This window comes from Vipera berus (genome assembly GCF_964194415.1).
Source record: "Vipera berus genome assembly, chromosome: 3".
Lineage (NCBI taxonomy): Eukaryota > Metazoa > Chordata > Lepidosauria > Squamata > Viperidae > Vipera > Vipera berus.
Genome location: NC_138204.1, coordinates 147,903,842 through 147,930,299, shown reverse-complemented (window position 1 = coordinate 147,930,299; position 26,458 = coordinate 147,903,842). Strand labels below are relative to the sequence as shown.

The 26,458-nt window shown below is 39.1% G+C and overlaps 1 protein-coding gene across 1 annotated transcript in view; it reads left to right on the top strand.

Moving 5' to 3' along the window:
* NEDD9 (neural precursor cell expressed, developmentally down-regulated 9) overlaps positions 1 to 21,676 on the top strand; it is a 66,353-nt gene extending 44,677 nt beyond the window's left edge. The window contains exons 3-7 of the mRNA XM_081326155.1: positions 10,973 to 11,074; positions 13,669 to 13,770; positions 16,107 to 17,300; positions 18,728 to 18,817; positions 19,902 to 21,676. Coding sequence (XP_081182281.1) covers positions 10,973 to 11,074; positions 13,669 to 13,770; positions 16,107 to 17,300; positions 18,728 to 18,817; positions 19,902 to 20,411 — 1,998 coding nt within the window. The 3' untranslated portion in view covers positions 20,412 to 21,676. The remainder of the gene's footprint in view (positions 1 to 10,972; positions 11,075 to 13,668; positions 13,771 to 16,106; positions 17,301 to 18,727; positions 18,818 to 19,901) is intronic.
* Positions 21,677 to 26,458: the final 4,782 nt, after the last annotated feature.

The following is a 26,458-nucleotide window of genomic DNA, read 5'->3' as shown; positions in this document are numbered from 1 at the left end:
CCACCTACAGCATTAAACTATTGCCCTAACAGATGGCCAACACGTTTTTCCTCCTTCTCTCCGGAAGAAATACATGGAAGACCTGGGCTTTTGCACTAGGGTTTATTGAAGGAGGTGCTAAAAAAATCTTTCTTGTGGGCTGTGGCTGAGTTGATTCTTCCAGGAAACTGTCACTCCACCCACGTTTATATTTTTTTTTGTACATGGAAACATTGTGAAACTAAAGCAAAACTTAATAACTAGAAATTATCTTCCATTAAGGTGATAAAACTCTTTATGGGGCTAGGTGATACATAAGGGTGTTTTTTACTTATTGTGAAACTGGCTAATTGTGAGTCAGAACTGATGCTGGCTTCACCTGATGGGTTTTGCCATGAGCCTTGCAAAAGGGCAGCAATCCAATAAAGTTAATCAACCAATTTTTTAACCAAATTATTTAGTTAAATTTAAATAAAACATGTATTCTCGGTGATGTGTACAGGTTAGTTCTTGACCTACAACACTTCATTTAGTGACCATTCGAACTTACAACAGCACTGAAAAAGTGACTTAAGATCATTTTTCACACTTATGATGGTTGCAGCATCTCCAAGGTCACAGGATTAAAATTCAGACGCTTGGCAACTGACTCATATTTATGGTGGTTACACGGGGTCACACGATCACCTTTTGCCACCTTCTGACAAGCCAAGTCAATGGGCAAGCAAGAGTCACTTAACAACCATGTTACTAACTTAAGGTTGGTAAAACGAGGACCCAGATTGTTGGGGGCAATATGAAGACTCTGTAAACCACTTAGAGAGGGTTGTGAAGCACTGTGAAGTGGTATATAAGTCTAATTGCTATTGCTGTTGCTATGTTTCACAATGTTTTTGCTGAAAGTTGGCATTTACTTCTGGTTTTCAGAAAAAGCAGTCCATAGCAAACCAATTGGTTCATTTTGTGACTGCGGCAGTAGCTTAATGACCTCAACAAAATATGTTGTAAAACTAGATCAGTCATGTGGGTGACCTGCTTTATGACCATCGGGACTTACAACCATGATGGGCAAGCCCCATTACAGTCATAAGTCAAGGACTGTCTGTAGGGTAAAGTTCTGTATATGTAAAGGATTCCATATTACTTACTCCAAAGTGCTATGATTTGTAATTAGAATTGCCCATTCTAATTTTTTATCTCTATGATTTGCTAGCTATTACTTTATACATAGCCTTTCTAAGAAAAATTGGAAAATCTGTCATGTGCTTTTAAGATCTTGTTGATTTTTTAAAAAAAGAACTGAGTATTCACAGATACATTGGGCAATCTGTGGTGATAATAAGATCACCATGAATGGACAGTTTATGAATTAGTTTATTTTGCAAAAACAAAATGATCTCTTTGTATGCAGATGTCATCAAATTGCTATTGTTCCAGTACAGTGAACACTGAATGGATTTTTAATCTAGGTTTTATAATACAACTTAAGTTGCTGCATGTTTCAATGTTAACCACATTCTGAAAGCTGGAGAGAACATTGGATTCTTTCATTAAGAACAAGTTGTTTTAATTACATTGTGTATTATTTTTAGAAACTGCCATTTAACAGGACTTTTGGCCTATAGCAGGAAATAAAAGAAAGCGCCTTCATCCAAAATTCTTCAATCTGATGCCAATTCTTAAAACATTTAGAAGTATAGGCAGAAATGACCTTTGTTGAGTCATGTTATATCATCATTTCCTTTTGACCTTGAACAAGGTTAAAAGAATACAGGGAAGCAAAGTTTGTTTATAAAGCATTTCCTTCTGAATAAACAACTTCAAATAACTATTGAAAGTCTTTAGAAAGGTGTAACAAACAATATATATTAAGCATTATAATATAATGATGCTTATTATATTATAATATGATAGTGCTTATTATATAATATAGAATTATTGGGCATAAAGAGATTTTGGGGCTTAGAGAGATAATAAGAACCATCTTATGACCTATGCTTATCTCCCAAGGCGTGGTGTAGTTTCTGAGTGATTCACCATGTCAATCAAAACTCCTGTATTATTACTGTACATGATTAGAGAAACAAAAGTGTGATAAGGACGTAGGTTACTCCTGCGTTATCTATTGAACGGTTCTGTGTGGTTTTTTTTTCTACCTTCTGCAGTTCTCTGTGAGCCCTCCCAAACTTTATTTGAGGCCTCCCCAGCTCTTTAGACAAGATGTGGGGAATGTAAGAGGACTTCAAAAGAAGGGGGAATCTTTTGGTCTTCTAAATGTAATTCCATCCATCAGCAAGAGAATACAGTCGAACGTTGCCATGGTGCTTTTCAGGCTCTTAGGAGAGACATGAAAGAGGTCTAAATAAATAACTAATCTTGCCAAATGCACCACCTTGTTTGGACTTGCCCACTTCTACAACTCTGCACAGTTATCACATACTTAGATAGTGTTCTGTAATGATTGAAAGAATAAGGGAACTCTAACCTTGTTCAAAGTTCACTGCAGTTATAAACTCGTAGAAGAAGCTTGCTGTTTGTAATCCATTCCTGCCCCTTACCCACAATATCAGCAGGAAAGTTGAAACTGTTAAGTGTGATGATTTATTACCATATTGTCTCTTGATCTAGCTTTTGTTTTGCTATCACTGTTTTATTGCAACCCTACTGCAGCAGTCCTTCAGTCCCAAGGGTGGGTCACTTTCTGATGGCTAGGCTGCACTTTGGGGAGTTCAAGCAAAGTGGGTGAAGCTACTTTTTTTTCTCCCTTAATTGGTGGAGAGAATTTTATGGGAATCCTGTGGGATTTGGGGCTTTCATTTTTAAAACACAGTTAAATATTTTTTAAGATGGGCAGTGCAGTTTATAGTGTGGCTTCTGCCTCATGGTTGGGAGAAATTACAGCATTGATCTTAACCAATAGTAGTCAGAAGAAAACACTGGTGACTCCAAGGAGGAACTTAGTGGTCTAATTTTATAGCAAAACTGCACCATGAGGAAAGGGGGAAATCTCACTCTTCTGAGCTGGTCTGTAGATGTAACAACTCTCAGAGTTGATCTGCTTAGCATTAACACTTGGGATCGATTGGTAAAATTTTGTTGCTTTAAAATTAACCTGCAAACTAAGCCTGTGGTTCTTTGTGAATATGTTTAATTTAGGAATTGCAAAATTAAATGATTCAAAGCTGTCCATTTCCCCCAGGATTATACTGCTCCATGTTAAGGGGGTGGGAGTTCAGCAATTTCTAGAAGTAAATCTTCCACTCTGATTCAGATGGTCCTGATTCATCCAGAACATTAGATCCAAAACTTCTTAAATAGGTTTGAACAGTTTAGTTTTGGAAAATGCTGAACCCCCTCTCCCTCTCATGGCACGATCCAAAAGGAGGTAGAAATATTCTAGCATTCCTGGATTAATGAATGCTGTGTATATTTTGTTCAAGTTGTTTTGTTGTTCATCTCTTTAGTTTTGATTGGGAAGAAATGCTTTGGACCATGCAAGAATGCAAAGGCAGCGTCCATCTGCAAATTCACTGCAACAGTTGCATCTACTTCCAGGACTGCACGGCTATTGCAAAAATATAAAAGATGCGGCAGCTTTAATGAGTCACCAATAGATTTGGTGTTTTTGAAATTGAATCTGAAACATTGCACAACCCTATTTTAAAGTTGAAAGTATGTTCAAGATGCTGCACTTTCTCATTACCAGTGATTTTCCATGATATACATAAACTGAATGCTAGTAGATCAGTATTAGTGCCTTAACATAATAGAGATATATTTGTTCTTCTCTTCTGTATTTGTGCCGCTTCTTGTCTGACTCCACAATGATAATTCCAATGGAATTCCATTAAGAAAAAAAAAACATTAACCAATAACATATCTGAAGTAATAATAGTTCTAATTCTCCACTTAAATGACACCTTTGTCTACATTATTCCATGAAACTGATTCTTAGCTATGTTGAAGGAACAGTGGATTAGCTAGACCATAAGTCCAATCTTGCAAGACATTTCTCCAATGCTCTTCTGTCCTTCTATATTAGGCAACAAAAAGGAAGAATTCCACTCACTTTTCCTTGGGTAAGGAAAAAGGATTTAATGAACCGCAAAGCTGGATGCCTGAGACAGTACATGCACCATCAGCATTTCTCTTGCTAACAGAACACAGAGCTGGCACAAGAACAGCCCTAGTCACCACTTTTGGAGAAGGAACAACTCTGATAGACATCCAACTTTGTTCTCTTTTTTAATGCATTCCTATATGCTGCAGGACTGACACATGTACGTTACTTGCCTCAGCAGAGTCAAGAACACTATCTGTTGTTTTGCCCAGAAGAAATTATCGTAGCATTTGGCAATTGTCAGAGATATGAGAGAAGGAAAAGGAGTTGTGGGTACACCATCTGGTTTTGTTAATGCATAAACAAGTTTAAAAATCTGGTCCAAAATGCACAATTTTAAAGAACCAGATGACCACAGGCATTCGGAAAGAGAAAGGGAGAAATGAAAACCTTCAATTCCTTGAGGTTCCTCAGGAAACAGATTCCTGCATACCAGAAAGGCTCAAAAGTAGGGAGGGCAAAGAGACAACTGGGGAGGAGGGGATATGTTTTTTCTTCTTCTTCTGTTTCCTTCCTCTGGGAGTTCATTATTTTAAGTTCTACATTACAAAATGAATCTGTGGATGGTTTGCTTCTTTAAATGCACAGCCCAGTGGAAGACCTAGAGAGGGTAGAACCATAAGTGATAGACAGTAGACCAGAAGGGAGCTTATGTGGCAGCCCCATCCTTATACCAGCTGTGCCTAGTCCAGATAGGCATTGGCATTCTAGTTCAATCTGAAGACCAGTTCATATCTTTCCAAAGCTGTTTCCACAAGGCTGGAACCCGCACTGTCCTGGCAATGTCGGGTAGGAAAAAATAACGTATGTTGAGTAACCGACATGGATCCTTCCCATGCTTGCCTTTTTCAGGCCCCCAAGAGAGGCACAAGCATGGGAGAAATCCACAACTATTTGCCCAACCAACCCAACTTTTTCCAAGCCTTTTGATCTACTTTTGCCAAGGTTTTTTTTTTACTTTTGCTTTATTTTCCTTGATTTCCTGTTATTGACGATTGCTTCATTCTTTTTAAAAGTTTCCCTGAGAATTAAGTGATGGAGGATACTGCAGAAACCTAAGGAGAGAAACAGGAGCTGGAGAATTAATTGGGCCTGAAATGCAATAGAGAAAAATAATTGATTTTTGGTCTTGGAAAGAATAGAAGGAGAATCCACCAGCCTTGTCTGTCTGTGTATCTGATTTACATAATCAAATGTGAATAAAACAAAATAATTAAAACAAAGTATTAATTAAACATTAAAGACAATTAAAACAGAAAAATCAACAAAAATATGGGAGAGTGCAGTCAAGATCTAACATACAATCTATCCATTTTTCAGAGTCCCTGGCATCCCCAGGCCTGTTGGCAAAACCATACTTTAAGAGATTTTTCTCTGCTCTTAATACAGCAAATCTGGATCTGTGAGTGATGAAGTAGCTCCAGAATATCCTTTGATGGGCAGCTTGACTTATTTATTTGCAAACGTAACAGACTCATAAAACAAAATGTAAAATTCCAGTAACATTTCTGTAACGGAATGTTATCACCCCTGGGTTTGCAGGCTGCTCCAATCATTTGAGGAAGGGGCCATGTTTATCTCAGGGAGAGGGTCCTAGGAGTGGCAGCTCCTGTGTTTCTTAATTCCTCCCCACATGCAATTCTCTCAAGGTCAGTATTCCCAGCAAAGCCTTTGTAAATGATCAGATAAACACACAATTCTGTTGAAGCATTTGCCTGGTCTTAGTTCCGCACTGTAAAGGATTTCAAAGTTCTTTGAACCAGTCATTCTCAGAGGCATGCTTCATTTGGGCTTCCCCCCACCACACACACACTCTGAATAAACCGTTTGCCAGAAATATAAAACATATTCTGTTGGATACTTGCTCTTCCTAGGCAAGATGTAAGAATATATGGAGCAAGACAGAGGGTGAAAATTCGGGATTTGGTTGCATAAGCATTTTCTTCCTGACGGCTTATACTTTTAGATGCAACCCCTAATGAATATGGGATAAAAGTCCATTTCTTTTACTCTGGGATTATTAGACAAAGGTTCAGTCTCAGTTTTGATGTGGTTAAATTCCTGGGAGACACCTGACTTCTGGTGACTGCCTGGACCAGTTCCTACCATTATCTTGGCAGGTTATCGGAAGTAGTTTAACCTTCCGTGGTTCCTAGCGTTGAGAGAGAGGGACAGCACAATGCCTGCAGTGACCCAGTGTGTGTGTAGGGGGGAAAAGCAGGCCCAATACCTGCAGGGTCCCCAGGGTGTGGGAAGTGAAGCACAGGGTGCCTAACCCTAACCCATGCCTCCCGGACACTTGAGGTAGCTTGTGCTTGACTTAACAACCCACATGGTTGCTTAACAGCCACATCGGAGAGAGCAGGTCACCGTGCTTAATGACTGTCATGACTTGCGAATATAATGGGCAGGCTCCACATTAAGCTTGTGAGTCAAAGAATAGTCTTTGTATCAAAGAAGTCCATAATATTTGGTGTAGCCTGTTCTTAACAAACCCATGCTGACGTCAAGGGATCACTTCGTTCATTTCTAGTTACTCACAAACCATCGACTTGATTACCCTTTCTAGGATTTTTCCAGGTATTGATGTCAAGCTGACTGGCCTGTAGTTTTCTGGATCCACTCCCCGCCCCTCCCCGTTTATAAAGATTGGGTCCACATCAGCTCTTTTCCAGTCTTCTGGCAGTTCCCCTCATTGCTCCAGAATCTCTGAAAGTTTTCCTTCGTTGATTGTGAGATCATATCTGCCAGCTCCTTCAGAACTCAGGGGTGTACTGAAAATAAATCAGCAAAACTATTCCAAACAACAGAATTTGTCAAGGGAGCATTTTATACTGCAGTCCAAAGGCATGGGAGATAGAAAGCTCTGATTCTCTGGACATGCCCTTTTATAAATTATATGAAAAAGGCAGCCATTATAACTCATTAAAGATGCTAATATTTGGTGAGAAAATATTTATCTCCAATAGATGGGGATTAAAAAACAAACAAACAAAAAACTGCAAACATTATACCAAGGGATATCAAGGCATGAAACTTCACTTGTATTAATGAGCCCTGTATTTTATTTTATGTATTTTATGTAAAAAAAACTTACATATTTGGAGGACATCTATCAAGTTGATTTACAAACACATTTAGAATTCCAAATAGACTATTTTCCATGTGCTTCTAAAAATAAGACTGCCAATCATTTTGTCATTTTGCAGTGGGTTTTGAATCTTAAAAATTATGTGCCAGACAGTTGTTGATTATTGATTTTGAAAATGCTTGTGATTACCTATCCAAGAGAATGTAATTCCAGTGGTATTACAAAACCAATCCTGGCAGTAACTGGAGAGACAGTTTGCTGTAGTAGTTAAGGTACCAAGCTAGAAACCAGGAAATTGTGAATTCTGATCCTGAAAACCACCTGGATGACTTTAGGCTAGTGACTCAGCCCATAATTTCAGGTTCAGGAGAGAAGCTGGATCAATGAATCAACACTTGATTGGTTTAAAAAAATAATTTTCAATCATTTTATTTAAGTCATAAATTATAGCAGCACAACTAAGAGTCTCCCCAAAAAAACCCAAAACAATTTACAACACTAAGTATATGGGGTAAAGCCTTTTTTTTGCAACAGATGATTTGACCATTTGCAAAGATTAGATGTTCACACAGGTTTGGGATAACTCCCAGAAGCCCTCCTTAGAGTGAACAGCAAGCCTTTAAGGATAAATACAAGGAAGAAAGCGTATCCCTGTTTGCAAGGGGTGTATATTGTCATTTTATTATTCCTAAGAAAATATTAACATCCAGAAATGCATATGATACAGGTATCCTTGGCTAGAATTCAGAGTAAGTAAAAAGGTAAAGTTTCCCCCGCACGTGCATGCTAGTCGTTTCCAACTCTAGGGGCCGGTGCTCATCTCCGTTTCAAAGCCGAAGAGCCAGTGCTTGTCCGAGGACGTCTCCATGGTCATGTGGCCAGCATGACTAGATGCCAAAGGTGCACGGAACGCTGTTACCTTCCCACCGTAGTGGTCCCTATTTTTCTACTTGCATTTTTACGTGCTTTCGAACTGCTAGGTTGGCAGAAGCTGAGACGAGTAACAGGCGCTCCCTCTGTTACGCGGCACTCGGGATTAGACCCGCCAAACTGCCGACCTTCTGATTGACAAGCTCAGCGTCCTAACCCACTGAGCCACCGCAGATTTCAAAATTGCCATGATTGAGAATTTTTCTTTATGGTTTGTATTAGTAGCTGAACACTAAACTAGTGTTTGCCCAAAGATTCTCATTCTCTCCCTCTCCCTCTCTCTCCCTTGTCTAACGTGTATTATTTTGTGCATCAGTCTTAAGAATAGACTGACTCTAAAATTGCTTGTATTTTCAAAGGAGTGAAAGAAACTGAAACAGCTTGTGGCATTTGTTTCCTGTGTGTTTGTATGCATTAACACATTTGTAGGGTTATAAAGACCTACATAAAACACAAATTCACATTATACGCTTGGTTAACTAAGTTCATGTACCAATCAAATGATTGCATGCAGTTAAGCGCTTCAAGTGAAACCCTCGAGATGAAATCTCATCTCTAATGGGCAACGTACCTTTCTGTATTTCAATGGAAAATAAGGATCTGAGAATATTTATTTATATATTCGTCCTAAGTTTACATAGTTACCCATGTCACTTTTATTTAGACTCTAATTTTGTTGTGTCTGTATGAACTTAGGCCAGGGAAGAAATCTTGCAACTTTTATGTCTAGTGCTTTGCTTCTAGCATCTAAATATCAGGGGAGAAACAGTTCTCTAAATTGCCAGAATGCATTCAAGTTTGATGTGAGATTTGAAACAAAACTTCCATTCTTAGAAAAATCAGCATTCTTGCTACCTGTGTTTCTGAATCAGGTAATGACAAAGAAAAGCATCTACTTTTGTAGTAGGTGCCTATTGCCCCAAGGGTAGACATTTGTTTTGCAAAATATATGTAGCTTGAAGACATGTTGATACTTCTAATGATGATTTTCTTGTTGCCGGCTTGTCAGGTTTATTAAATGCTTTTTCTTCAGATTTCTCAAATCTTCTTTTGCACCCTACTCATGTGGTCATGGTAGATTTTTGGGAAACAGGTTGAACAAATTTGGAGTGCCCAAGCTTCAGTTAATTGAATGAATTTTTTGCACACAGAAGGTTCTGGGTTTAATCCCTCACATTGCTAGTTGGAAGGATCATATATTTGGTGATGGTGAAGACTTTTTCCAGAAGCACTGAAAAGCTGGATGGAGAATTAGTTTAACCCACTAAAAAACATATTCATGTAACCTGAATCATTCAAGTATAAACCCAGATTTACTGCAAAATGATTAGCCAAGTTAGCCAAGCCATTCTACCTATCTGAAGGGGGAAACCATAAGATTTAATATAATAATTCAGAAAAAACAACATGCTGTATTTTGTCACCAAAGTCTAATCTGTGATAACATTTGAATAATGTTTATTAAACAATTATTTGGTTAGTTCCTGCCAATACTATATACCAATTCTGAGTTCAGATATAATCATCCGTGGTAAGATAGAATTAGTGAACTGTACAGCAAACCATGGTTCAGTTATGATTATTTGCCAAAAAACTTTATTGGCATAGATTTGTATGTCAATTAAACCAGAGTAAACTACTTTTGATTTGTATGAACTGGTTTACTGTGACTGCCCACTAAAAATAGCTATATGAATCCATTCTACTTACATTTTCTCCAAACTCATACATTAAATCTAATGATTTTTGCTACCTATTTGAGGAAATCAAAGCAATTCCTCTGATGCCCTCACTTAATGTAAACTAAGCAATTCATTGATTAGCCATCAATTTTCAGACATATGTTAGTTTTGTCCCTAACATATGTATCAGTTTATTCTATAAACACTATTTGTAGATGGATTTATAATATTTTTAAAGACACACAAAACTAAAAAGTTGCCTTTCATTGTCAAATTTGTTGTAAAGCCTTCATTTGTTACCCAAGATTAGTATGAAACTATGAGGCTGATTTATTACAATACATCAAAACAGAGATAAAGCAATTAGCAACTTCATCATTAGCTTTTTAAAAAATGTATTGCAAATGTGACATGCCTAATCCAGATTGGAATTTTGGCAGAAAAGACAAAAGGATTTGACTTCACTATATTTCTAATCCATTTTATTCTTTCTGACTCCTACACTTAAGCCTAACCTTCACTTGCTACTTGCAATTGTGGAAGGATGGTGTAGGGTGGATCAGTCCAAATTGTAATCACACTGGCTTTGAATTAAAATTAACCACATTCCAGTTTAGCATGTCAACTGAACTCAGTCTGTGATCTTACTTGATAGTTCAATGTGCCGTGTGAACAATATGTCAATTAGTTCAGTGTTTTTCAACCTTTTTTGGGCAAAGGCACACTTGTTTCATGAAAAAAATCACGAGGCACTCCACCATTAGAAAATGTTAAAAAATTTAACTCTGTGCCTATATTGACTATATATAAAGTAATTCTCTTGAATAGGAATCAAATAAACACAAAGAAAGTATTTTATAATTACTTTTCAATTTTTCCCACGGCACACCAGGCAACATCTCACGGCACACTAGTGTGCCGCGGAACAGTGGTTGAAAAACACTGAATTAGTTTAATTGAGCCTACTGTGATCACATCAACCATAAGAAAAATAATGTGCAAACAGAGCCATTCATTATGATCCAGTACAGAACTAAACGATATATCCTAGCTGGGTGTGCATATTTTTCTATCCAAAATAAGAAGCATTAAGTTTCTCACTAATAAAACCACCAGATAAAATGCATCCATTTATACCGTACTTTTGTGTACTTCTCTTTTAACTTTTAGGTGGTAACTCCAATCAGGTCAGGACAAGGTTATGTTTACGAGTTTCCTGGCAAATACCAGAAGGATGCCTACGATATCCTACCAGTTCGTCCTCTTCAAGGGGTAAGTAGTAATAAAAATTTCATCAGCTCTGAAATTAAGTTGCCACCAAGGTCTTGACATTGTATCTGTTGTTCTGCACAGATTTCATTGTCACATTCCAAATCAGGGGTTCCCAATCGGGGGTGTTGGCACCCCCTGGGCCTGCAAGACGATATTCCATGGGGTGCGAAAACTTGGATTTTCAAAATTATACTGTAGATGCATAATTCGTTGCTGTTATTTTGAACTTTTGTAAGGGCTGCGAGAATATATCAGAAGCTTTCTAGGGGTGCGAGGTACAGAAAAGGTTGGGAGCCGCTGTTCTAAATTAAACATGTGATTTGCTTTCTTTTTGATCTCGATAAGATGTACTGTTTTACTCTCTAGATGGCCAGAATAGTTTACAAATACAGTGAAAGTTGGGAAGCAGAAAAGGAAAAAAATCTACCTCTTTTTTTGTGAGAGAGACAGCTAATTCAACTGATCATGAAAAAATATGTGAAGGCCGTAAATATTGTCCATTACATAGAATTTTTTTTCTAAATGCTGAAACCATTTTTCCCATGAACATTTACAATAAATAGAGCCAATATTGGTAGAACATCAATTCACTGCAGTAAACCTTTTGACTTGAGAGAGAGTCCTTGTAGGGACAGACAGAACGGACAAATGTCCATTAAATCCACATGTGTGTTGTTTGCATAATGGTGTCATTTGCAATTAAGTCTTGATTTAGTAGATAAACACACTTTAACATAAACTTGACAGACATTAGACTGTTAAACAGGGATTGAATGCAAACCAAGTATTTGTTCATTACATCCAAAATCACTGGCATCCACTAATTTGAGGTTTTACTGTAACAGGAAGTACTTATCTGAGAACCAATCTTTATTATTATTATTATTGTGTTAAATGTCTACTGGGCTAACTAGACCGAGTTTCATTTTATTCATGGTCACATACTATACCAAGATTTGGGCAAGCCCTGATGAAATCTAGTCTACTTCATTGAAATAAACATATTCCAGTGGGATTGAAAATGGTGGGCAGGGAGGGGGAAGAACGTGCTTGCAAGAATAATTTGCAACATTCCTGCTGATTGGTGTAAGGAGGCCTCAAAGTGGCCAGATCTATTTTTCTTTCCTTAAGGGATTCAATAGCTTCTGACTTTATTAGTACTGTGATCCACAAAATGTGAAATTGGTTTTATTTTGGCATAATTTGAGCTTTTCTTTCAGGAATAGAGAAATAATACACACACACACACAAACACAAGCTTATAAAATCTTTGTAGCTCTACATCTAATATATAGCAGAGAATATTTTTTTTGCTGGTCTTGGTGCAACAGAGTGAGGAGTGTTCTTGCACCTCATAAAAATTGTTGGGGATTAGACATCAGTGTGGGGATTAAGCATGGTTATCAGCAGCAGCTGCACTCATATTTAAAGTAAAGATGACAGCAAGGGGTGGGGGGCTGAGATAAATCGCAAGAATTAAAACTTCAGAAGGATCAAGGTCTGTTTTCGTTTTGTTTTTTTCAATGTGGGTCATCCTGAGCCTGACTGCATATATGGCTTCAAATACATCTTTACCTGGTTCTTTCTTCTTGGCAGTCATTTAGACTGAAAAATAATTGACCTACCAAAGGTCTTTCACAGTTTTATAAAGTGAAAAGGACTTAACTCTGTCTTTTTATCTTCTCTAGCTGAGAATCACTGTGTACATTATGTTTTTAATATGTAAATCTTTTTTCCCCCATTACGGATCCAAGGTGGGGAACAATACAGCATATTGTGCTTGCTTTGCTGTACTGTCTCTCATCTTTGAACATAAAAATAAACTAATCTGAGAACCAGGACTGGCTACAACTGCCTGCTGAGCTGTGCAAGAACCCTTAAATGACTAGATGACTTTGTTTGGTTCTTTTTTTTTCCCCTGAAAAAAATCCCGAGCACTTCCAAGCCTTGATGGCAGTTAATCCCCCGATAATCAAAGCGGACTTTCACTCATCTGCTTCTGGTGTGTTTCTTTAAAAACATCAGAGGCAGAAAATCTGCCAGCAATAGAGCACTGCCAAGGGGTAAAGAACAAACAGATATCCCCCCACCCCACCCCCAGCCTCCTCCTTCATTTTACGTGCAGAAGTGAAGTGGACTTTAGTCCTTCTCTTAGGTCCTCCGAGATGAGCAACCTCTTTGGAAGGCGCTAATGTGAGACATCCAGATGTGTCTTCCTAAGGTCATCCTGGAGAGTCAGGAGGAATGAGCAAGAGCTATTTCTGCTTCCCAACTTCTGTTCCATGAGGCAGTTGCCTCATTGCACCTACCTAATCGTTGTAGGGCTGGCCCTGAAATAAGCCGCTTGGCTGATTAACCAAACTTTTGTTTTCAAAAGTTCATGGAAGGGGGAATAGGGTGACTGAGAGACCGTAAACAAATTTTGCTTGTTGTCAGAAGACGTTGGACAGACATTCATGGCTATTGGCTGGAGCAGCTTTAGTTTATCCTACCGAGACATGCCATTTGCCAAGGAATCAATTAGAGAGCCCAGACTGATTTCATCAAGGCTGAAGAGGTTTTTCTTTTGCGTAATACATTGTTTCTCTGCTTAGATCTATGATGTCCCCCCTGGATCAGTTAAAAGTCCTCCACAAGGAGCTCAAATGAGTGATATGAAATCTCAAGGGATCTACGATGTTCCACCCACCAAAGGGGTAAGTTTATTGAAGTTCCATTTAAAGCAAACATGTAATTTCATGCTGGATTGAAGACATGTTTAAACAAAAAGTATATTTTGCATTGAAGAAAAGATGGGAGAAATAGCAGAGTGCTTTGAACTCCGGGCCTCTTAACATTCCCCTCAAGCTTTATAGCTCATTTATTTTTTGTTTGGTTTTTTTATAACTGTTATAAAGCTATATAGCTGAGCATAATTATTATCCTTAGGTAAGATATTCTTGTAATTAGTGTTTTTTTAAAAAAAATGTACACATGCAATGGACTGATTGTATCTTTGTACTTATCTAAGGGGAGTTCGAAAACTATAAAGAAGATAGAATCTTTTGTGAGGCTCCATCAGCACAAATCTCTATGCATTGTTAATATCAGGATGCACATTGGTTATGCAGCCAGTTTGTTTGAACTTCACGTCTGTGATACAGTGACTGGATTCACACATCATATGAACCCTTAATATTACTCCTTTGGTTTAGCAAGTTGTATCGATCCAGTTGGTTTGGCAAGGGCCCTCCCACGTACTCCAGTCGAGGAAAGAGGCAGTCTTTGAGGTTCTCCCCAACTTGTAAGGCTGTTGCAGTCTTCCCACACCAAGTCAATTAACACTAAAAGTTGATCAGCAATTTTGCTGCTCTGGAAAATTAACACAGTGAAAATAAATCTGCTAGTTTTTTCTCACTGGTGGTGGGGCAGAAGGTTTCCATTGGCAGGAATATTTTCCTCATCCCGGCCCTTGGAATTTTTCTTCTCCTCCTTGATTGAAGATTGAGCGACACAGTTTCTCCCTTGTTGCTGATCTGAAGTAATTTTGCTACATTACTAGGGAACAGCTTTAAACGTACACACTTAGATGCACAGCAACAAAAGAGCAAGGGAAAGGACAGGGCACTGAGTATCTGGAGGGCGTTCTAGCCAGCTACAGTGTGGAAAGGTGAGGAGGCTCAAGGAGTACTACATAGTGACATGCAAATAATTTTGATGATTTAGGGGCCAGGTGAAATGGGTTTAGTCAGTGACTGTTAGGCTGATGTGTAAACTGTGTTAAGGAATTTGTTGTGCAGAGGTCTCCTTGTGCTACCAAGGGGTTGCACAGACAAGGAAGGGTACTGAGAGCAGTAAGAGTCACACACAGGAGTACACTGAGTTGTAAAAGCAAAAAGTATTTTACTTTGAGGTGGTGTAAAAACAAAAATGCACAGTCAAAAATAAACAGTCCAAGTCATACACAATAGCAACAGTCCAAGGAGTAATCCAAACTACAAAGTCTTCTTACCGGTCCAGAGGTCAATACACAGTTCAGGTTTACAACAGTAGTAAACCAACAGCAGAGCAAAAACAGTAGTAGTAGAGAGCAGTGAATTCAGAGAGAGAGAGAAGCTACGTTCCTAGCTTCCTCTTATGGCCATGAGAACACTTACACACCCATTGGCCAATTAACAACTTAAAGACATAGCATTATGGCTAATATATTTTCAACCCAACATTGTAGGCTAACACCATATGCCTAACAAACTGGATCAAGTCTTTATACAGAGCATGTATAAAGTATCCATGAGATGTAAGTTGTAGGGTGAAGTTGTCAGTTTCTGCCAGGTATCCATTGTACAAGATCTGATATTTGTTGGGCTCTGTTTGTCCTTGACAAGATAGTAGCTTAGGAACTCATGTATCCAGCTGCTCATATTTCATAATGTACAGATAAACTGTGCTGTAGGAAAACCATCTAAATAATTGTTTTCTGTGCCAATACTAGCTTTCGTTGGCTATTTTCAAACAATTACATTATCCTTTCTGGGATTTGACCGTATTCAGCCAGGAAATAGCTCTTCCACGAAGTAACACTGCTTGTTGTCCATGCAAATGGTAGTCATACGCATTTGATAAGGGACGCGGTGGCTCAGTGGGTTAGGACGCTGAGCTTGTCGACCAGAAGGTCGGCAGTTTGGCAGATCGAATCCTGAGTGCCACGTAGCAGAGTGAGCGCCTGTTACTCGTCCCAGCTTCTGCCTACCTAGCAGTTCGAAAGCACGTAAAAGTGCAAGTAGAAAAATAGGGACCACTACAGTGGGAAGGTAACAGCGCTCCGTGCACCTTTGGCGTCTAGTCATGCCGGCCACATGACCACAGAGATGTCCTTGGAGAAACGCTGGCTCTTCGGCTTTGAAACGGAGATGAGCACCGGCCCCTAGAGTTGGAAACGACTAGCACGCATGTGCGGGGGAACCTTTACCTTTTACCTTACACATTTGATAACTTAATGTCATGAAGATATTTCTTTTAGCATAGTAACTTAAGTTTGTCTGTTATGTTCCAGATCTGTACCAACCCCTCTTCCTCATGCAGAGATGATGTGGATGCTAGAGAACGAATGCCTGATTTGGCTGGTTGCATAAAGCATGAAGTGAGCTCAGAAGGTGTATATGATGTCCCTCCTCCCATAGCCAAGGCAGCTGTCTCTTCTGAGCTGACACCTCTCCAGCAAGGCCTCTATGATATTCCAGTGAGCTACCAAACTCAATTTGTTGGACAGCAAATAATTCCCCAGGCAGATATTTATGACACCCCTCGGGGAATTCCCTTTCCTGGACAGCATCTGGCATTTGGTGAAAGTCTGAACCCAGATGGAAAAGAAGGAATATATGATGTCCCTCCACAGGTGACACAGGACACTAGAAGGCTACCGGATGTTACTGATGGGATAAACCGATTGTCTTTTTCAAGTACAGGGAGCACCCGGAGCAACATGTCCACGTCTTCCACAACATCAAAGGAATCTTCTTTTTCAGCTAGTCCTTCTCAGGACAGAAGAATAATACTGGATCCTGACACAGCCATAGAGAGACTTTATTGGAATCAGAACACAGTAGAAAATGCTGTCTCCAGTTTGATGGCCTTCATCAGTCCTGACTGGCGGTCGTATGAGAACATGGAAAAACACATCAATAAGATACATACTGCAGTTGACAAAGTGGAACAGTCATTGGTCGACTACCTACATTTGGCAAAGGGGGCAACTGCCAATGCTTCCTATCTTTCAGAACTTAGTCTCTACAATAAAATGAGGAGGGAGCTGCAGAGACTGGAAGATTCCTATCAGATTTTGACCCAGACTAGCCATGATCTCAGTAATTGTAGTTGGTCCTTGAATGTCCTAGCACTCAACAAGCCTCAGAACAAATGTGATGACCTGGATCGTTTCATTATGGTGGCAAGGACAATCCCAGATGATGCCAAACAACTGACCACCAGCATCAGCATCAATGCTGAGGTGCTCTTCAAACAAGGACCTTGCAGCTCCTATATAAAAAATGCGTCAGAGAGCATGAATCCTGGGGCTGATTATGTGTACGATAATCCTCAGGCTCTAACATTGCATCCTGGAGATAAAAACCAGGACCACTGCACTTCTCTATCACCACTCCTTTCTAAAAACCAGCCTTACCAATGCAACAGCAATAATAGCTTAGAAAAGAGCTGGATGGATGATTACGATTATGTGCACTTGCAGGTAAGTTCCACCTACCTTTTCTAGATGTGTCAGCCAGAGGTTTCTGCGATGTTTATAAGCAGGACCTGAAGTCAGCAGTCCTGTCTTACTATTGCTTTACTTCTATCCATTTAGCTATAGCGAATAATATCCATCTTTTAACTGTCCTTTTAAACTATGCCTGAAGTGGTCATAGACACATTGTTTAGAAGTAGACTTCCCAAGCAGTTGCTTTTCAGGTATACTCCCAATCATTCAGTCATGAATGCCCCAAATCTGATTGATGGTTAAGCAACAAAAATGTCTTTCGATATCAAGATATATGAGAGTTCAGGATATTTTAGGCCTGATTAGATACCAGAATAAGAGTTAGAAGGGACCTTGAAAATCCAACCTCCTGCTCAGGCAGGAAATCCTATACAATTTCAGACAAATGGTTGTTCAATCTCTTCTTAAAAACTTCCAGTGTTGAGGGATCCACAACTTCTGAAGGCAAGTAGTTCCACTGATTAATTGTTCTGTCAGGAAATTTCTCCTTAGTTCTAGGTTGTGTCTCTCTTTGATTAGTTTCCATTTATTGCTTCTTGTCCTGCCTTCAGGAGCTTTGGGGAATAGGTTGACTCCCTCTTCTTTATGGCAACCAGTGGTAGGATTGAGCTGGTTCGCACCGGTTCAGTAGAGCCAGTAGCTAAATTTTGTTGAGTTCGGAGAACTGGCTGAACGTACACTACTTCTGGAAGTCCGTTCTGGGTCTTGGAGGCCTGGAGAGGGCCTCCCAGGCCTAGAACCACCTGCCGGAAGTGCATGGATGCCACTTCTGGAAGTCCATTCTAGGACTTGGACGCCCAGGCCTGTATCCACGCAGAGAACCGGTTGTGCAAGTATTTGAATCCCACCACTTATGGCAACCCCTTAGATATTGGAACATATCTAAGATCTGTGTTATGGATCTGCCATCTCTTTCATTTTCTAGCCAGTGAGTAATTATTGTCCTTCCCAATTCCATTCTCCCTACTTGTGCATCAGAGAATGGAAATGCCAAGACAAGCCAGTTGCTTTGTGGGTTCCAGGGATATATCCTGGCTGTAACCAGCCATTTTCTCTCTCTCCTGTTAAAACATTATTAAGCAGAACAAGATGCAACTGGACCATCATCAGGTCAATAGAATTAAAAATGAAAAGGCTCCAGCCATATGACAGAATGCACAAAAACCCTCTACTGCCTCCCCTACCATTTCGCAGGTTGTGCAACTCTTTTTATTAGGATCACATCAAAACTATAAGTTCTCACTGTTCTCATTTACTTTTTCCTCACTACCAATGAAAAACCCGAGTGTAAACATAATAAAATACCTGCTGTTTAATAAACTAGTTAACTGCCATCTCAAGAGATGTTGTTTGTGTGATATGACTTTTTTTTGTTTGTATCTCAAATTTTCTCTGATTAGGGGAAGGAAGAGTTTGAAAGGCAACAGAAAGAGTTGCTGGAAAAAGAAAACATCATTAAGCAAAACAAGATGCAACTGGAGCATCATCAGGTAAAGATCCCTACAGGTAGCATCCTAACAATCAGGAAGGCAAAATAAAAAGACAAGGACCTGGAATTCTAGGAGTTAAAATGTTGTCCTAAAACAGGCATGTCAAACTCGTGATGTCACATGACGTATCGGGACTTTTTCCCCATTGCCAGCAATGGGGTGAGCGTTGTTTTGGCATGACACATCCAGCCCATGGGCCAGCAGTTTGACATGCCTGTCCCTAAAAGATCACTTGCATCAACAGAGGCTTAAAAAAAAACACCTTACGTTGCCCAGTGTCACTTAGACAGTGAGATGGTTGGCATATAAGTTTAATAAATGAAATAAAAGAAAGCAATCTCTCCAAGTATATATTTACTTACAAAGAGATAAATTAAAGCAGAAGTACATTATATACAATACTACTCTAATTCCTGGCTATATTTTCTCTGCTTCAGAACAGAATTAACATACATGGAGTAGGAAGAGTCCAAGACAAGTCTTCTCCCCACTCCATGTTTGAGAAAAATGTGCATGAATTTGTGGGTGGAGAAGAAGAGTTTTTTAAAGCCTCCATTGATTGCAAGTGATCTTCTCCAGAATACTATAAGCTATAAGGAGTTCAAGCTTGTAAGCCGCCCTGAGTCTTCGGAGAAGGGTGGGATATAAATGTAATTAATAATAATAATAATAATCAGTTTACACTCTGATTCCTCACCCACAGTAGCTTTCTGTCTTTTCCCAAATGCCACTCAACAGTTCATACCTGTTTGTGTTTCTTCAGTTTTCCTGGATGATTAGAGAGTACCCATTGGGGATGTTTGTTTTTAAGTCATCATAATCATGATGATGTTAGATTATTGTTGCTCACTGATGCATTCCTAAATCTGTGTAATCCTTGCAAATGACAGTCTACATGCTTGTAACATAAAGATCGTAATAATCAACAGTTAAGAAATGTTTTATACTTCTTCCCATCTTGGGATTCTTCACTGTAGCCCACTGATCCTAGGCTGAACTTGTCAGGTCTCAAGAACCTACTAAAAGGAAGGGTATCAAGCACTGATAGAACTACATGGTGCTGACTTTCCTGTTTGCCTTTCAGCTGAATCAGTTCCAGCGATTGGAGCAAGAAATCACAAAGCCGGTTGAAAATGACATCTCAAAGTGGAAATCACCTCAAAGCCTTCACCCAACAAAGAACTTGGTAGCCACTCAAGACAGGCAGCTTCTTTTGTTTTATTCAGAACAATGTGAAACTCATTTTAATTCCCTCTTGAACGCCATTGATGCCTTCTTCAGCTGCATCAGTGCTGCGCAGCCCCCAAGGATCTTTGTCGCTCATAGCAAGTTTGTCATCTTAAGTGCTCATAAACTGGTCTTCATTGGGGATACACTGACTAGGCAGTTGACCACTCAGGAAATGCGCAACAGCATCATGAATTCCAGCAACCAGCTGTGTGACTTGCTCAAAAGCATAGTGATGTCAACCAAGGTGGCTGCCTTGAATTATCCTAGCACAGCAACTTTGCAAGATATGGTGGACCGTGTGACAGATCTTTCCCATTACGCACAGTTGTTTAAGTGTTCGTTGGCTCACATGACCTCTTATTGAGATGCACAAGATGGACTCACATCAACAAGGAACTGGAATGTGTCTTCTATAATATGTACAGATTTTAAACTTGATCATGTATTTTTTCTGTAGATGTTTTTATATGGAAATTTTTAAATTCATTTTAAGGATTAGAAATTACAAAGTTTTTCAGCAATCTCAGATTATTGGTTTTGATATACATTTATAAATATCAAGTGGTATTGCCGTATATGTATATGTGAGGACATTTCATAGAATCTATTATGTAAGCACCTTAACAAAAGCATCTGTCAGTTCTGTGATGTATATAAGGGCTTGATTTTAGGATACCCATTAACCTGATGCTACTTTTCCCTTTTGGGGTCTACAATGTATATTTTATTTTAGCTTAATTATGTCACATAGACAATGTTGTAAAGGCTATGGCAACTCTTAAAAGTAAATATTGTTTTATGTCCAAAGCAAAGAGGCCTACAAACCCTATCTGGAATAATTAATTGTTAGTAAATAAACTATACCCCTTTAACACTAATGCTCTGTAAATTTTATTTGGAAATGAAAGCAAGTTTATTTCCACACATTTCATTTCAAAAGGGACACATTCAGAATGACGGTCTTAATTTTTCTTTAGATTCTGGAGACTGCCATTTTGAAAGATATAAATTGTACACTTCGTAAGAGTAAGGGCCAGCACTTTGGACTTCAGAAATCTAGATTAACTCTAGATGAAAGCGAAGACATATTAAATGCTAATCCTTTCTTGTCATGGTTGTTTCAATTTTCAGCTGTCCAAATCTGCTGTCCTTAAAATAATACTGGTTTCCCCTTTGTGAAGATCTGATAATGTTCAGAGTCAGAATCCACCCTGAACTGAGTTCAGGCTACAAGGAACCAGATAATACAGGCTGAAAAGTATACTACGTGATGCTTGAAAAGGTCGAAGTGTGGAGTTACAAACCACAACCAGCAATTAGATATGTATCTTTCTCTTCCAGGAAGACAATAGATATGATTCATTTGAACAGTGCATGATTTTAGCATCTGCACTTACCAACTGTGAGGTAGAGAAGCTGAACAAGACTACTGCATGGGGCACAGCTTCCATCAAGTGGCCAGCCCTGAGCCCAATAGTTTGCAAGCAAGGCAAACTTATACCACAAACTTGTGGATATGGCAGCAGTTGCAGGCTGAGCTATCCTCTCCACGTAACAAGAAAAAAAATCAATATGAATCTTGTTAAGTATTTACAGTAGATTAACATTTATACATTTCTCAGTCCTAAGTCTTTCCTTGCATGATCGCTTACGGGTGCTTCATCAATATTCAAAATCAGAGGTCTTCAAACTTAGCCCTTTTATGACTTGTGGACTTCAACTCCCAGAATTCCTCAGCCAGGCATGCTAGCTGAGGAATTCTGGGAGTTGAAGTCCACAAGTCATAAAAGTGCCAAGTTTGAAGACCCCTGTTCTACATTAATGGTGCTACAACCGCCTGCTGTTTCAGAGTTTTTCCTTTAAGAGTAACAGTTGCTGCCACGCAATAAAGGTAACTTTAAAGTCTAGCAGTGAGGATTAAAGGGCTAGTGCACTAGCAACGCTCAGTCATGATTCAAAGTTTAATGGCGTTTCTGTCTTTGTTGCTCTGTGAACATTTGAGCTAAACTAACTCTTGCACGCTGCTTATGCAGCAGGTTGCTGTTAACTAAATGTTACCTACAACCTTGTGATAACTTGTCAACTTAAATAAAATACAGGTCTTTTCTGCACACAACAGCATGTTTTTGCAGTCTGGGTCTTTGTAGTCAGTATATTTACTTGTCAGATAAAGCTTTACATTACAATCCTAGGCATGTTGACTCAGATCTTGGGACTGCCAATTGCAGTCAAGAGATTGCTACTGTTCTGTTTCATACTGATTTTTTGCAAGTGGTATCCTTGATCTAAGATTAGCCAACAAAGCATGGTGAGGAGTACTTTCATTGCTGCTTTACAGTTTTTATACATCATTCTTCATAAGAATTATAATTTTTATTTGTTGAGAGCTTGTTAGGTTAGTATCCAACATCTTACATAGGTAACTTATTTCCCTAACAACCTAGTGGGGTAGGCTGAGCTGAAACAGGCTTACTGATTCATTTAGTCAACACTATATATATATATATATACAGTATATATGAACAGGCAGCAAACCTCACTTACACACTCAAGATGTATGACAACAGAGAAGAGCAACAAAGATGATCAGGGGACTGGAGACTAAAACATATAAGGAACGGTTGCTGGAATTGGGTATGTCTAGTCCAGGGGTAGGGAACCTTGGCTCTTTTATGACTCGTGGACTTCAAATCCCAGAATTCCTGAGCCAGCCATGCTGGCCAACACTGGCCAAGGTTGCCTACCCCTGATCTAGTCTAATGAAGAGAAGGACGAGGGGGGACATGATAGCGGTGTCCCAATATCTCAGGGGTTGCCACAAAAAAGAGGGAGTCAAGCTACTCTCCAAAGCACCTGAAGGCAGGACAACAAGCTATTCTCCAAAGCACCTGAAGGCAGGATAACAAGCAACAGATGGAAACTAACCAAAGAGAGAAGCAACCTAGAACTAAAGAGAAATTTTCTGACAGTTAGAACAATTAATCAGTGGAAAAACCTGCCTCCAGAAGCTCTGAATGCTCCAACACTGGAAGTTTTTAAGAAGAGACTGGACAGCCATTTCTCTAAAATGGTATAGTGTTTCCTGCCTGAGCAGGGGGTTGGACTAGATGACCTCCAAGGTCCCTTTCAACATTTATTATTATTATTATTATTATTATTATTATTATTATTATTATTATTATTATTATTATTATTATTATTATTATTATTATTATTATTGCGCAGCGGTTAGAATGCAGTATTCCAGGCTAATTCTGCCAACTGCCAGCAATTCGATCCTCACTGGCAAAAGGTTGATTCAGCCTTCCATCCTTCCGAGGTTAGTAAAATGAGGAGCCGGATTGTTGGGGGTAAGATCTGACTCTGTAAACCGCTTATTGGGAGCTGTAAAATACTATGAAGCGGTATATAAGTCTAAATTCTATTGCTACAATGTTACCTAGTTGGGTGATGAAACATCGGCAGGCAAACAACCAAGCTCAGCAAGCATCAAGAACTTTTCACTCAGCTAAGTTGCTTGGCTAAGAATTGACAATTTTTCTACAAGGTAGTATTAGGAGAAGGACAATTTTGCTCATTTATTAAATTAGTTGGCCGCCTCTCTCACCACAAGGTGACTCTGGGCAGCTTACAGTGTTGGAACAAAACAAAACAATACAGAAACATGTACATAATAAGAATAAAATACGATAAAAATATCAATTAACCATATTGTAGATACAGTAAAGTAAAATAAGCATATTCATTCATTCAAATTTATTAGCCATTTACTGTATTGTGCAAGTTCCATCTGGATCTATTGAAAGCCTTCTCAAGTAGCTAAACTGAAACTTGTACTGTGTACCTGCTTATTTAACCCACAGATACACATACTGTATGCCCCATCTTAAAATTGGAAATAAAGTTGAAAAAACTAAAAAAAACAACAAAACAGTAAGCATTTTTTTGGGGAGGGGGGAGTGAGTGCAGTAATATGTTGGGCCATTGAAAGGACCAGAACATAAAGTAATGTATTACATTTTAAGTTGTTCTGGGGGCCATAGATGTTGCTTCCTCAGCCTTAGGAAAATCCCAGCCGTGCTAGTGGGAGTTCCCTAGGATAAATTCCAAGCCTTAAAGGCTCATTTGGCACATGCAAAACATTAAGACCATTTTGCAAATAAGGCTACGAATATATTTCATTTATTTCGCTATCTCACATAATGAGATGGTTTTATAATGCTACGACTTATTCCACAAAGCAGGTCTGGAGTGATAGTTTTCTGAAATAAACGACCCAATTCAGCAAAACCCTAATTACAAAGTCCGCTGTTGAAACCGAGACATTCTTAAACATGATTTTGGAATTTGTTACAAGGTCTTCGTTGCATTCCAGAGCTAGAGGAATGTTTTTTTGGAAGTCCTGAATGAATGTATGACTGTTCATCCCGTCTTCGGGTACCAATTATCTGTGATCACTGAATGGAACAAGAAAACACTGCTTACATATCACTTTGAGTTTGTAGCTGATAGCACACAAAGCTGCTACATGCTTGCTAGCGGGCTGGTTGGGTAGCTGTCTTATGTGATACTCCAATCATAACTGGTTCTGAGTAGCTTATACACTGAGTTCCATTAAATACAGTTTAAAATGTACCTGCAAATCAAACAAATAATTCAAAATCTCACCCTGGACAATAAACAGACTTGATTCCAACAGATTTCTTATTGCAAGCTATGGAATAATGAAAGATCAAAGTATGTATGTGAACTCATTAAAGAAAGAGACCCTACTGGGAAACCACAGCTTGCAATGTGTCAAGCAGAAGCATTTCATGAACTCTTTCTCAAGGCCTTTGGAAAAAGACAGGTTTAATTGCCTTAAGGCCCAGTAAGGCTGAGATTGCATGGCTTTCAGGAAAAATCCTATTTTAAAGTCCTCAAGGTCCGCAAGTGAAAAGGTCTGAAGGCAACTTCTTCTATCTGATCTTAATAGGCAAAAGCTACTGAAAGAAGGCAGACATGAAGAGAGTCAGGTCCAGAGTCATGCAGGGATTTTAAAGACGACAACTAGCACATTAAATTACACAAGGATGCAAATGTAACTAGTAGAGCTTTGAGGGCAGAGGAGTCACCTGAATTAACCATGAGCAGCCATAACTTACCAAGGCGCAACATTATGGATCAGCCATAGCTTCTAAATGATCTTTAAAGGCAACCCCATGGAGGGTGCATTGCCATAAACCAGGGGTCAGCAACCTGAAACAGTGAAAGAGCCACTCGGAACCGGTTCCCTCACAAAAGGAAAAACTGGGAGCCGCAAAAAAATGTGTGCACATGCGCATACATGCGCGCATGCGCAGAACAGGGTTTGACTGAAGAGTGGAGCCAAGGCGAGATATGCACCTACCCTGCATATTTGAATTGATTGGTTGAACTTTTTTAGTCCCACTTTTTTTTTTTTGGACTGCACATGGCAGAGGACTGGGAGCTCCGGAGCCGCGGGTTGCAGACCTGTGCCATAAACCAATCCAGACTATGGGCTAACCATAAATGACAGTGAGTAGTGCCCCCTAATCAAAGAAAATCATAATTGGCACACAAGTTGTGCAAAGTCCCCTTGCTACAGCTGCCACCTGGCCCTTGAGCAGGAACTATGAAACAAGAAATATTCCTCAATTATGAACTAGATGGGAATGTAACCCTGTGCAGAAGTAGAGATGGAATTTTTCTGGGATCAGATGATTTCCTAATTCAAAACCATTCTGCTTTCCTGGGATTAGGTTTGCATTTGTTCATACCCATCCAGTTCCTAAGCACTAGGTCAAGACCTCAACTACATTATGAGCTTGACCAGAGGTTGAGATTTGCTTAGGAATATTATTACAGGTCTTGTTTCCAATAGGTTTCTCTTTTGAATGAAATACAGTTCACACAAATATTCTGAAGATCTTTTTTTTACAATATTATAATTTCAAGATCACATGTGTACAGAGAAGGCTTGAAAACACATTTTTGGATTGGCTCTTTTTTCCAAACCCATTTTTTATAGCATTGAGGGAAATTTCTTTAGCATGGCTTGAGAAAAAATAAATTAATATCAGGTTTTAAATACTTAGTTTTATTCCATTTTTTCCAACTTGGATACTTTAACATACATTGATTTAAATTCCCAGAATTCCCTAGCCAGTTTGAGCTTTGCTGAGATTTCTGGAAATTGAAATTCACATTTATGGAGTGCTTTATAGTGAAAGGGGCAGATAACATGCAGACTAAGCAAGTATGTGTCAGTAACTTTAACGCAATATAATAGTTCTTCCATGTGATTGGTGGACTCTACTCATTTGCAGATTCCTATTTAACTAAAGAAAAAATAAGATATAATTTCCTTCTGTTTCTGTCCTCCCATTTCTCAAGGCTCTGAAGGGCCAG